Here is a 14,945-nt window from a genome sequence, read left to right as displayed (position 1 = left end):
TACTCTAGAGGGCCTATGAGACCTGTGGCTACCATAATATGACTACCAGAAAAGACGGCAATAAGAATCAAATAGTTACAAATATTAATTATGACCAAAACTCCTTGTCCATTTTTGAAAACCACTAATAACCAAATCAAAATGGCATCAGATAAAATTTATACTAAGAAGATTAATAGGTACTGTTTTGGAAAACAATAAGACGACTTTTGGCAACAAGTCGATTAGAAATGAGCAAAAGGGGCAAAGTTTATTAAAACATTGCTTTTCTTTTGAAAAAGAATTAAATTCAAATTGATTAGAAAGTTCAAATGAAACTATTGAGTTTTTTATACCTCAATAGAAAGCAACTGAGGCCTTTCATTATCCAGGATATGTTGTATGACTACAAAAACAACGACAAATACAGGCAAAAACGAAAAATTTGCACGAAAAATTATGCACGAAAACGATGTCACCACAACCAATTAAATATTAAGCTGATTACTAAAATCAATAAAAATAGTAGTTTGAAATTTTTGGGGTTGAAAACATTTGTAAATCAAATGACGCCCATTATTGTGATACTGTGAAAGGAAAACAAAAACCTACAAAAAAGGCAAATATGAGAAAATCATGAAAATTGGTTTTAAAAACCAAACAGTCTCCGATTCTAAGAATCCAGGATATTATCGAACCTCTCCCCAATTTTTTCGCGTGCCCAATAAGCCGACCAATTGTTCCAAGTGTTTGCGGATTAGACGAATTGTTGATTGGAATTCTTCAAATATTAAAAAAAACAACTGTGCATTTTGTATATTTATCGATTTAAATCTGCAAAAAAACGCCAAAGTTTTGACTCCAGAAGACTTTCATACGCCGCCCAAGTGCAACTAGCGCTTTTTTTGATATTAGAGAGTCTGTGTTAAGGTTTTTAGGTCACTAAGTCTGGCAAACGTTAACAAAGTGGACCAAAAAAGCATATTTTGTGCCACTTTTGATGAAAAAGTTTGAATTTTGAAAGTTTTTTCAAAAATTTTAGCAAAAAAAACTTAGCAATCAAACAATTCAACAACGTTCTTCTATCTCTTGCGGTAACAACAACACTCTGCCGTTAAAAACTTTAACTTATTTTGAATTATATTAGCGAAATTGTGCCAAATTTTAGCAAAAATTACTAAAAAAGTGAACAGAAACAGTCGAATATTCACAAAACTTTAAACCTCGATAACTCCCTGTAAAAAACGAAAATCAAAAAAATCTTTTTAATTCCGTTTTCTAGACCGGAGGTGCTTTTTAATGATACCACTCATGATTCTCTACAATTAATATATCGATCGGCCAAAATTGACTGAACAAAAAAACCAGTTGAGTATATAGTTCCTCCCTCCCCACTAAAGTGAGGGTCGGAACAATGAACTTAAAAGAACGAGAGTTAGATTTCAGATGAAGCTAACAAATCTTGTCTGCTTATTTTCTGGATAAGACATAATTTTTGCGCTAAAAGGTATAGATTAAACAACACTTGATGAAGCAAGCAATCAAGCAATGCAGCAATTATGATAAATCACACCTGAATTGTCATTGACAGTTCATTTTGTGGCAGACGGAAATACAGAATATGTATTCTCCGCTAATCAGACACCGCTAATCAGACACGGTGCGGTATTCTATTACCACTGTAATAATTAAAGTTCATCTTCAGTGTTTTATATAGTTGTTTAGTCCTGGAGGATTTGGTAAGTTTACTGCGCGCGCAAAAATAAGTAGCCCTAGCTCTTTATACTGTAAGACTGTAAAGGGAGCCCTCCATGGGTCTGCCTTAAGTGTGATACAGGTCAGTTTTGAGACATGCTATTGTAATTTTACAAGAGATCATTAGTGGTCCTTGTACAAATCTTTTTGGTAAAACTGTACGATCTTTGCATGAGTACTAAGAAATGAGACCAATTATATATGACGTATTATGACTTCTAAAAATGTTGTATCATTGATAACCCGGGATTTAAGGTCAGACGGGTCAGAACATAATCTGGAAACCCACATTATACGAATCATAATCGTATAATTTAGTTTTTATTTTGTGGTCGTTTTTGACACAGTTCTTCAAATGTCACAGATTTTAAAGATGTCGAGGCGACTGACTACTGAATATCTACGATATACATACATTGGTATACATTCATATATGGAAAGCGTGATTGAACGAATGAACAAGTTTACTGATCAAACAAAACCTCATACTTTTGACCTTGCTTGGTAAACCCAAAAGAATTGGTATGCATTTGCATGTAAAGCTCATTTTAATCTTTGCACGATCTCCAGTGACCTGCTAAGTTATCTATTTTTATTACAAAATTGATTACTATCTTATTGGAAGAACTGACTTTCAATTTTTTTGTTGGTTTTTCTTATTAAAAATTAACCACCGATTAAATTCAAAAACATCTATTTATATCTATTTGATCACAATTTTTATAACCTGTTGATAATTTGTTCTAATTTAATTAGACAAATTCATTTCTTAATAAAAGCAGATCACAATTAATTGATTAACTCAAATGACCTCATAAAATTAGTTTAAGAAACAGCGATTACACCAATTTTGACCCTGTTTCATAGGTTGTAGCCCTATTTCTATATGTCAAACTATATAGGGAAAACCTGTATAAAATGAGCACGCTTGCAATTAACTAACGATTACCATTATTTATTTATTTAACACCCAATTAGAGTTACAAAATACCTTCTAAGTAAAATGCGTCGTATTATGATCTTTCGCGGATCATCCTTCGCCCCCTGTTTAAGAAATCGACAAAATCAGAGATCGAAAAACATATTTGATGTAGCCAGGAATCGATTTTCATCGTCGTCAACTGTTTCTGGACGTTCATATGTGGAAAGTGCAATCAGACAGAACTGGAAGGACAGACAAGATTTGGCCGCTTGTTACAGACTTCTAAATGGTATTTTTCGCCGATCAATTAAATTTTTTGAAAAAAAAAATACAAAATTAGGTTTGCTGTGCATTAAAAAACTGCCTGATAATAAAACGGTCTATTTCTTCAATAGCTCAAAATTTTGATGACTAATTTTCCAAATTTGTTGAACTTTTTTGGCATCAAGCTAAGGAATAAAACTTAGATGAACTTAACTTTAAATAAACTTTAGATGATCTCAACGGACAAATCCGCTCAACCAAATAGTTTTTTAAAGAATCCTTAAAGTTGTCAGCTTTAATAAATTTGCCTCTGTTAATTCTCAAATCAGTCTGTTTCATCAACTTGATCATAAAATTTATAACTCAACTAAGAACAGCAGAAAATTTCCTCAGTTTTCTACAGCAGTCAAGGGAGAAAAGTAAATGTAAATAAGTAATTTTGCTCCGATAAAACCATATTAGGAAAAACTATCCATGCCAGAAAAAGTTTCTATTCTTTGAGTAAAAGATCCTCAAACAAATTATTGTTCCGACCCCCACTTTAGTGGGGAGGGAGGAACTATATATTCAACTGGGTTTTTTTTTGATCAGTCAATTTTGGCCGATCGATATATTCATCGTATAGAATTGTGAGTGGTATCATTAAAAAGCCCGTCCAGCGTAGAATACAGAATTAAAGAGATTTTTTCGCTTTTCGTTTTTTACATGGAGTTATCGAGGTCTATATTTTTGTGCACATTCGACTGTTTTTGTTCACATTTTCAGTAATTTTTGCAAAAATTTGGCACAATTTCGCGAATATAATTCAAATAAAGTTAAAATTTTTTACGGCAGAGTGTTGTTGTTACCGTTAAAGATAGAAGAGCGTTGCTGAATTGTTTGATTGAAGTTTTTTTGGCTAAAAATTTTACTAAAATTTTTCAAAAATCAAAATTTTATCATCAAAAATGGCACAAAATATACTTTTTTGGTCCATTTTGTTAAAGTTTGCCAGACATAGTGACCTAAAAATCTTAAAACAGACTCCCTGATCTGAAAAAAGCGCTAGTTGCAATTAGGCGCCGTATTAAGGTCTTCTGGAATTAAAACTTTGCCGTTTTTTGCAGATTTAACTCGATAATCATGCAAAATGCATCGTTCTTTTTTTAATATTTGAAGAATTCCACGTAACAATTGGTCTAATTTGCAAACACTTGGAACACCTGGTGGGTTTGGGAGAGGTTCGACAATATCATGGATTCTTAGAATCAGAGACTTTTTGGTTTTTTTGATGCTGCCTTTTTACAAAACATTTTGCTTTTGTATTTTAAATGTTAATTACTGACAAAATTTTTTATTCACGGCTCCGTTAATGACAACTCAGTTAATGACAATTTACGTAAATTTGAGGCCAAATGTAATTACAGTTTGTTTTCAGAGAACCAAAGGGTTTTTATTGCTTTGAGGAAGAGTTTTAGTAAAACTTAATTTAATTCCTGTCTTTTGCCTTCAATTGTTATTCTTCTGGCAGTCTGATTTAAAATTAAATTCAACCACTCGAAAATTAAAATTCCTTACTCAGGAGGTGCAAATGAACCTGTTCTATTCATTGGGTTGTTACCTAAGGTCTCTTATGTTATTGAATGCATTTGTTTTGAGGAAATGTCTGTGATTTTTTGAACTTGCTAATTTTTTATTTTTTTTAGTCAACATTCTGCTTATTCTCAGTAAGTACAGGTCAACATGCCCACATTGTAGAATACAGACTAACTTTCTGAGTGATTGTTTTAACAGAAGGTTTTCTTGCTTTTGGTACTACGAGTTTTTATACAGAATTTTCTGATTTTTGTGCATAATTGACCATTTTTAATGTTGTTTTTGACTCTTTTGTAAATTGTCACATTATTTGACAATCTAACTGAAAAAAACGCTGCAACATTTGAAAATGAACAATTTTTTTGTTTTCATAACACTTGGTTTGAAGGGCTGCGATTTTTTTGGTCTTTAATTGTTGTTAATTTTTGTTGTCATATGCCATATATTGTGTAATTAAAGGTCTCAGTGGCCAACTATAGAAAAACAAATGAACTTAATAACTAAAATCAGTAAAATGCTAATGGTTGTTTTAACATTTGAATTAAATCTCTAAAAAAAAAAGAGGAATAGTATTCTTCAACTTATCCCTTTTTGTTCTGGTTTGCGTTTTTTTCGTATTTTACAACGTTGTATCATTTTCGTAAATTAGCCTCAATATTTAGAGCTCTTTTTAATTTTTTGTTCCATCAAACAATAATTCTTCTGTTGTTTAAACGTTTTAAATGTCTTCAAGGCTTAGACAAAATATTTCAGAAGAATTTTGTGAAGTTTAGATGCTTTTCAGTTTTTGTGTTTCTATTTTTGTCATTTTGTCATTTCTCATATGCATCCTTCAGCACCCTGTGGTTTTTCTTGCTCTCCCCATTGGCTACTGGTGCAGGCTCATTGGGTTGCTCCTCTGTCCAAAGTAGAGATTTGTAGAGTCCCTTCGTCTGCATCATTGCCACAAATCTTGTGCTCCAGATTGGAAAGTCCTGTGCTTTTCCTGAGTAGGTCAGAATCCTCACTGTCTGTTGATCCATCGTAGTTTGAGCAGGCAAAACAGTTGTGAAAGGAAAAGGTACTGAGCAGAAAAGGACTATGACTGTAAACGAAAAATTAGGATTGTTTTAGAAATCAGTTTTATTATTTAGAAAATTGCTGGGCCCAAAACCTGTTGGGTTATGGGTTTTCGCAAGCGGAATAAAAAGCGTTTTTAACTAAGTAAAAAAATCAATTTCTCAAAATGAGAAAATATCAAGAATGATATTTTACAGTAGAATTTAGAGATTTACAGGAGAGATCTGATTATTAGATCAAGATGGTGATTTGATTTTGGGGATGAAAAAAGGCTCAAAAATCAGCTGTATATATATCCATTATCAGTGCGAGAAAGTCAAGATACAAAACTAATTTTAGCAACATGATTTACAGTGGGGCCCGCAAGGGTTACCCAATATGGTTTGCTTCTGCAAATTTTCCAGAAATTAATCGCAAGGGGTACCATAGATGGTATGCATTTACACTTTTCTAAGAATTCGTTCACATTTCCTGTGGTATCATAATCATTCAATACATGCTGGGAAGATTTTACATCAAATAATCTCACTCTTGTTTCAGTTATCTATATTCACCAATTCACCATAATATCGAAAATTTCTGAAGGTTAAAAAGACTGAGCATCATTACAATCCAATTCTTAGGTTGTACTAGCACATCGTTTCAAAAAAAGTAGAAAACGGCAGAGAAAACATTCTCATTAGACCACCTGCAGATAACCATTAGTACCCTTCTGCAAAGCACCGGCTAGTTTTCATATTTTCGAAAACGCTGCCTTTGCTTTGTCGACTATATTTTTGGGGAGTTTATCCAATATCAATTGGGAGCATTTAGCACAATAGGGGCGTCAAAACTGTGGGAAGAGTGTAAGTTTGTGGGCGGTGGCTATATTGTGAATGCAAAAATACGAATATTTTCAAAAAAAATTGTCCATAGGAAAAATAAAGCCAGAATGTAAGCAGAAAAAGCCTTCAAATACAATTTACAGGCAGGTCATAACTAACTGGGAATATTGGTAAGATGGTTGATTGAAATACAAGTTTCAGGGACTGAACATGTAAATAGAAACTCGTATTACGACTGCTAACTTTCCTTTGAAACAATTTGTGTATAACGACATAAGTTCTAGCTGAAAATCTTTTGTTTTTGCAAACTTGTTGGAGAAAAACTGACGATGATGTCATTTATTTTAATTGTGAAACAATATAAGAATTACACATCAATTCTTTAAAAACCTCTGTTTTGTTGCGTTTATTTCAATAAAAAACCACTTGAGCTCCGAGGGTACATAAATAGTAGCGACTTGGAAGGACAATAGGGGCGCCATAACTGTGGGAACAATAAATTTTCGTCCTTACAATCCTTTCTGCAAATGAAATCAATCAACTGTGACAAAAAAGTCAACTTAAATCGCAGCTTTAATTTCCAATACGCGCGAACTACTAAAAGTGATAACCAGTAAACAAGTAAACATTTAAAAACAAAACCGCTCGATTTATGAAAAACTGGTGTTTTGTGAGAACTATTTCATTTCTTTCAAACTTTTTCATTGCAGACAAGATATCTGAAAAGATCGGAATTTGCTCTCAATTTAATGCGTTTAAACGCAGACAAGTAATTGTTCCAGCCTGCTATTTTTTATTTTCTCAAATTAGAATTTAAAGAAAATAATTTCAAATATCTGCACCTAATTTTTGCGTGCTCTTTACAAACGGTCACCTTCAAAAGCGATTTCTGTGCTTAAATCTGATTTTTACAAAGGACTTCCGTCAACTTATTGTTCCGACCCTTCTCTGAGGGGGGAGGAACTATATACTCAAATGGTTTTTTTTTGTTCAGACAATTTTGGCCGATCGATATAATCATCGTAGAGAGTTGTGAGTGGAATCAATAGAAAGCCCATCCAGCGTAGAATATGGAAATAAAAATATTATTTCAATTTTCGCTTTTATAGGGCGTTATCGAGGTTTAAATTTTGTGAATATTAGACTTAATTCAGCTGCTTTCATTCACACTTCTTACCAAATTTCCGTCAATTTTGACCAAATTTTCGTCAATATTGCTAAAATAAGTTAAAATTGTTAACTGTAATGTTATCGATTTTATCTCTAAAGATATAGAAGGGTTGCTTAATTGTTAGATCCGAGTTTTTTGGCCCGAATTTATGCTAAATTTTTCAAAATTCAGAGTTTTTTGTCGGAAAAAATGGCTTTTTAACCCACTTGCTTTAAATTTGCTGAAAGTGGACTTTTTTAAAACTGCAGTCATATTGTTCTTAAACTCAAAAAAGAGCTAATTGTATTCCCGCTAGCTTTAATAGTCTTCTGGAATTATAACTTGGCCAATTTCTTGCAAAATTAAGGTAGATATTTACACCAAATGCTTTATTTATTTAAAATAGAATGAAAAATTTTGATCCAATCTTTTCGCAATCAATTCAACAATTGAGCGTTTTTTTAGACGCTCAGCATTATCTGGGCTCATATTGATCTCACCATGTATCCTCATGGTAGAAATTTTTTAGACTTTGGGGCGCGATCTTTTTTTTTCAAAAATTTTCCGCTATGTAAATGATTTTAATGTAAATTACGGACGAGAATTTTAAATCAGGTCTCAATTAATGACAGATACTGTTTACAATAAATGAGACACCATGAGATTATATTATGGTTTCAGAAATTAACTCATGTTTTTTATGGTTCTGACCAATTGTTTTCTTAAAAATTTTATGAATTTCTTGCGTTTTGTTTTTATTTCTTATAATTTCTGTAGTTCAAAAACTGTCCTCAATCAAAAATCAAGTTAGATTTAGAAAGTAATATTGAACATAGACATTTTTTTCAGTTGTTATCTAATGTCTGTTATGACTCTGATTACACTATTTTGAGAAAATGCCTGTTAATTTTTGAACTGTGCCACTATTTTTTCTTATTTCTTTGAACTTGGTGAACAGTCTCAGAAACAAAACAAGCGGAAACCAACATCCTGTGATTTTTAAACTGATTTCGGTAACAATTTAATACTCAACTAATGGTTCCTTTATTTTGGTACTACGCGTTTTCAATTTTTTTTTTATTTTTCATCATAATTGCACAATTTATTGGTTCATTTTCTTTCCCTGTCGGGTTATCACATTATTGACAAGTCCAATTGAAAGAAAGCATTGCAGAGAACTTTAGAAAAAGTTGCATCTAGATATGTTAATTGTTTTTGTTCAATAGTTTAAGCGTTTTGTGCTGAGACGCAGTTATCTCGCAAAGCTTTGTGCTTTTTTGACTTTGCCTTAGTCTATCTATCTTTTTGTTGTTGTACGACATATACCCGATAACTATAGATCTTATCTGCTTCCCAAAGACGTATAATTTAACCAAATTAAAGATTTTAGTTTATAGCTGTTTGTTTTAATGACTTCAACTTAATTTTCAAAAAAATGTACTTTTTGGTGTCTCTTTTTTTGCTTTGGTTTTTGTCACAATGTAACTCAATCTCACTCATAAGAATTATCAATTACTTGTGTTAATTCACATTTTGTGCTCACTTGGTTATACATTGAGACTGACTGCTTCGACCATTTAATTTCATTAAAAAAATATTGGAGATTTCTATACTGTTCAAATTCTGGGTTTCCTTTTGTTGTCATGTCTAAGTAGTCCTTTTATAAGAAAATATAGCTGATGTTAAGATGAACAGAAAAAGATGATTTACAATTTTTGCAGGTAAAAAGAAGTAGTTATAGTGCCTTGAACAGTGTCATGTCGTAAAATTGTTTGAATTTTTGGCTTTCTTATGAATTTATTTTATTGTGGGCTCGTGACTTAGTTTCATTAATAATTGGCTTCCTGAGGTGTTGCGTTTTATCCCTAAATTTTTTGTGACTTTTGAAAACACTTGTTTTCAAAAATAATTTTGTGTTTTGAGCTTCGTCTTTTTTAAATAGTATTTCTTCCGATTTGTCACTCAGTCTTTGCAAACGCAGGTCACAACCTGTTTCCAGTGCGCTATAACTTATAACGGTTTTAGCTCAAATTATTTGTTTCCGGTTTGGTTACTACTGTTACTACAAGATTTTTGTTAATTATTAGGTTTTTATATATTTGTATATTTCAAAGCAGTTTTGATTTCTTTTTAAATTGTAAAAATAATAATTAATCCCATTTTCTTTGAAGTTTTGCTTAATCAAACAACGGACAGAAACACGTCTCAAATGCTTCCTATGTAGATAAAAATGAATATTTTAGTGGTTTCAGTTGATATATAATGACATTAAAAACTGTGAAATTTATTGTCTTCAAAAATGGAAAAGTATTTTTAACTTCGAACCTATCTGCTGTTTTGTCGACCTGTTAACCAAACGCATTGGGGCAGGTCTCATATCTTTTCTGATGAATCATAGGTTAATTTTTTTTGTTTTTTTTTCTGATGCGAGTTTGATTTTGTTTTGACTTTTTACTATAGATTTGGTTATTATATTTTGTTGTAGATTTTATTGTAGTTTTGGTCGTAAACAATGTTTGTTGGTTGATTTTTTTGTCCTTTCTAATAGATCTATTATCAACAACTTTCATTGGCCCTATAGCGTTGCATTATTGTATTCCATTGGTTGTTTATTGAAGGATGTGTATGTTTTTGAAAGTTTTCTATCTCTTCATCATTTGGTAGCCAATTAAGTCAAGAATGTGGATGAGCGTGGTCGGAACATTGAGCGCGTACGAACATTACCGATCCTCTTTGTTTTAAGTTAAGTAACCCAAAGGGGTGACCAATTGATAAGATTTATTAATAGCCGTGCTGCTGCATCTGATATAAGAAATTGACCTCAGATTATTGTGAAAAAAAAACAGAGAAAAAGTAAAACATATGTCAAAAATTGTGGAAATTTTGAGAAGCACTTATTTCCAACTATTTTGTAGGTTGAGATCATCTGGTTGAGAAATATTCTAATTTTGCTTTCACACACAATTAATCAAAATTAAGAATAAAAGACTAATTTTGCTGGTTTTCGAGAATTCAAAATTGTTTTATTCACGTTTTGATAGTGTTCTGGAAGTGCTTAAAGTCAAAGAACTGATGAAAGCGAGGAATTTAGGTTTCCTCATTATGTTGCAGAAGAGATTCGTTGAAAAGAGCAAAATTTCAGCTTGGAACTAAACTTTCACTGAATTTATTACATAAACGATGAAAATTCATGAAAAGCAGAACTTTTAGCGTGTAAGAACTCAGAAAATCTGACGAAGTAATAGCTTTTGGTCCAGTTTTATCACATTTTACACGATAGAATTCCCCTATAACTGGACTTACACAAATCAATCATTTTCAGCCATTTTATAGCAAAATTATCATCTCACATCAACTGGGCGGAGGTCTTATCCTGGGTATATTATTAGATGAAAGTTAGACTTCTGAAAATACTTTGGGTGGTTCTATGAAAGATTTTGGGTCGTCTTTAGTGTAATGTGCTATGTATTTAGGGTAGCTAGGCAAGTGACTCGCTCGGACCATAAGTTAAGATTAATGTTGTGTCGAGATGGCTATCTCGACTTCATTAGTCTTAACTTATGGTCGACCTCTCTACTGGAGATTCCGAGGGCAATTTTTTTTTCTAGACTGGACTGGATATCAAAAGGGGGAAGTGTTCAACCACCTGTCTGTGAGAACCAAATCTTCCAACCCAGACCATCATAGTGGGGGTGACGTTCTCCTTCTGATCGCCGAAGGATGCCACTGGACTGAAGTCACGGCGTCTAATCTGGTCGAAGTTGACGTCCAGACTGGCTTCCAAGTATGAACAGAACATTTTCCCGCAGTTTTATAACTGGTCATTTTGTCCTCTGGTAAACACTTGTAAACATTCGTTTTCCGGGGTGGGATGAAAGATATGACTCGTCAATTTATCGATTGATGGTTGAGCTCTACCCACAGAGACGAAAAGCTTGAATCGTACGAGCACTTCTTCGAATTAAAAAACCTCAAATTCTCTGAACTATAACAATTTTATTATTTGCTCATCGTTCTCATGAAAAAATTTAAGTTATAGCATCTAAAAAGCAGAGGCTCAAACTTAATCAGGATAACTTAACCACCTTCGAAAAATTTTCAAAGAATCTACCGGTGCCTTAAAAATCTTACAAAACTCATTACAGTCCTGTATAAGGCCGTATAAAGTTTTCGACAGCATTTTATTCATAAGTTGTACTTCCCGAGCACTCAACTTTGACCTATTAAAAATGATTTTAAACGAAAGACGTTTCGCAGTGAAGTATATTGTTCAAAATTATCAAAAAAGCTTTCAAGCGCCTTAAGCTTTCCATGTTTTCTGTTTATTTTTTTCTATTTTATAAACTATTATGATTGAAGGGTGTGTTCTGATAAGGAATTATTCAATGCAATCTCGATAACTGAGGGAGTGAAGAATTTCAAAATTTTCATTTTTTGTGATCATAATCCAGCTTTTTTGTGAAATATGAGTGACCAATATTATCCAATTTGGTTGAAAAGTTTTTTTTCGTGGGTGGGGATGCAGATTAAACGGGTTGAAACTTCTTTGTAGTCATGCAAGTATCATATACGATGCAATCAAATCATAACGTATTTCATAAAACAAAATCAATTATGATTATCAAAAAATCATATATGATTCTAGTATGATTACCGGGAAATCATAAATCTTTTATCCCTTGAAATATTTTCATGTAGTTTTTGAGGTTATCAAATAATTATCAATAATTTGATTCCGCGGCATCTTTATAAGACACCTCAAACAGCCTTGCTATGCGACTTCTATATTCTTTGGAGCCAGCTTGTATCAAAATTTATCCATATAGAGCAAACACGGAAAATTGATTGTTCATCATCAATCGAAAACATCATTCAACATGGAAACCATCATTCAATGAGGTATATCAACAAATCGCATCGTTTTTGTGCTCCCATTTAAATAAACAAATAGAATTTTGGGACTCTAAGTCTAAATATGTTCTCTTTGACTAACTTATACTCAAAATATTGGCAACGCACAACGTTTTATATGTCATACATGACCTTGTATGATTACAAAGAAAAACTTCATTGGAAAACAAGGACTACGCATTTTTGCTTGCAAAAAATTATACATGATCTTTGTATGATTTCTAGGATATCATATACATGATCTTCTTATGTCCACCAAAAATCATCTATATCATATATGATCTTGCATGATTACTAGGAATCATATGTGACCGTGTATGATACCAGGTTTTTTTTGTATGACTGCCAACCCGTGCGGTCATACAAATCACATTTTAGCAATACTTACTTCTCTATGAGTTTGGTTGGTTAAAAATTTCTGAGAAATGAAAAGGAACGCGCACTGTCAAATTGTCATGCATCAAATTCGAATCATTATTCTTGCCTGGATTCCTCGGTTAATATAAATCTAAAAGTAACGGCAATTATTTTTTGTTAAAAGTTTTTTCAATTTACAAGTATAATTTCAATTCTCATGGCATTGAAGTCAAAACGTTACACTAATTCGCCAAGCTTCAAGAATTCCTCCTCACGATAGATGTTTAAATTACGATTATTTTGCAAAAAGAACTGTGTACAAAGGCACTCATTTGATCAAATGAGATTAATTCATAGAATGTCTTTGCTTTTCCCATTATGTGCCAAATGGAAAATAGACAAAGCAAAGAAAGTCAAATTTCGGAAAAGTAAACGAAATGAGTTTTGTTGAAAATTTGAGCTAATTGTTTTTTCTAAATTTGTTGCAACGATACGTGTGCTAAACAAGTAATGGTTTATGTTACTATTTGATAAATAAAACAAAATCTTTTTTCACGACATGACATTTTTTTCTTGGATTCGGCAATAAAAATGCCAGGGTTAATTGCATTGAAAATAGCTCAAGTCCATTTGAATTGCCGTTAATTAAATCATTGGCAGCACCTCTCAAAAAATTGAGTGTACCCCCCCGGAAATAAACCCCCACGGAAATAAACCCTCACTTTACTATTAAAGAGCTGCGTATTTAGCGCGTTTGGCCATGCCTCGCGGGCCATGGCCATGCCTCAGTGGCCCGTGGGACTTGATAAGAAACTATCACAACCGAACAAATTATCACGACGAAATTCAATTTTAAAATGGTGGTTTATTTTCCATGGGGTTTTTTTTCCTATCTAAAGTTAAGTGGTTTTTTTTCCGTGGGGATTTATTTCCTAGACCCGAGTGTATTTGATGCAGTTATTATCTGTAAATATTAGTTAACTCTCAAAGTGTAGTTGACGGCCTTAAACTAAAGCCTTGTAAACGTTTTTCGATAAGCATTTGATATAACAATTGCTGATCGAAAGAATTTTTCTCATCTGATGTTAAAAAATCTTTTAAATGTTTTAAACTAACGTTAATAAAGAAACCAAAGAAATTTATTTCCTTGGGGTTGTTTATTTTTAATACAATGCACGGGAACACAATAGCAACTTCCCAATAATTAAATAATGGTCAAATGTATGTAAGAAGTTGCCTTATCTAGCCAATGTTTTGAGCATTACGCCTTCTCTTGTTTTGAAAGCGATAGTGGGGACATTTTAGACTTCTTTAGTACGCATTTACTCTTATTTAGAATAACGTGTTGATTATCACATTCAGTATATATTGTTCTGATTGCTTGTTCTCAAATCTGTGCTAGAAGGTTGAGAGTGAACAACTGGATCTATTCTGTTTCCCCCCCCAGTGTTTTTTATGACCCCCAGTTACAAATTATATGTTGTTATATAGCACGTTACTATGTAAGAAAATAGCACGTGCGTCTGAGGGTTATAAAGATTTATGCTTGCTAAGCGGGGGGGGGGGGGGGGAGGACAGAATAGATCCGAACAGCCTAATGCAAATTGAGCACAAGATAAGCTTGACATAGCTTGACAAGAAGCTCTACTTGTTCAACGTACACTTGGCTAGAGAAATGAAGCCTTAAGAAAGAAAAAGGAACGTGAAAACGGGTTATAAGGGATGACCAAGTTCGAGAGCTTAAGACCAGTTAGTGTAAATGGGTAGCACACTAGGCTTGCAAGTAAGAGATGCTGGTTCGAATCCAGTACTGGTCCATTTTCACAGTCGTTGCACCTGCATAGACCCACTAACAATTTGCGCCTTGTTTTAAGGTGGTTGGGGATGGGAAGGAATCTACGACTGGGAAGCCAATTCTGACAGCCAGTGTGATCCATTCTGGACTTCACAGAGACAGACCAGAATCCAAAGCTCTCTTTCATCTACACCCCACTTATGCAACTATCATTGCGTGCCAAGGTTCCAGCTTAACTAAATTGAGATTTAACGATTTTTGTTAATTTTCAGACTAACTTAAATCTTTGCTCGAATAATTTTGATGGTTTTAGAAAGTTCTTGTTATTAGTTTAGCTATTTCCTGTCACTTGTT

At 33.0% G+C, this 14,945-nt stretch overlaps 1 protein-coding gene across 1 annotated transcript; it reads left to right on the top strand.

Annotated features, from left to right (window-relative positions):
- Positions 1–2,246: 2,246 nt before the first annotated feature.
- LOC142355983 (uncharacterized) lies at positions 2,247–14,815 on the top strand (the record flags this gene model as incomplete). Its single annotated transcript, XM_075407980.1, has 3 exons — positions 2,247–2,945; positions 11,137–11,312; positions 14,671–14,815. Coding segments are annotated over exons 1-3 (529 nt in total), but the record flags the coding sequence as incomplete, so codon positions are not given.
- Between the last annotated feature and the right edge of the window lie 130 nt (positions 14,816–14,945).

The sequence above is a fragment of the Convolutriloba macropyga genome, unplaced genomic scaffold, assembly GCF_964194025.1.
Source record: "Convolutriloba macropyga unplaced genomic scaffold, txConMacr16.3 SCAFFOLD_2680, whole genome shotgun sequence".
Classification (NCBI taxonomy): domain Eukaryota; kingdom Metazoa; phylum Xenacoelomorpha; order Acoela; family Convolutidae; genus Convolutriloba; species Convolutriloba macropyga.
The sequence above is the reverse complement of the archived record's forward strand: the minus strand, read 5'-3'. Positions and strand labels throughout refer to the sequence as shown.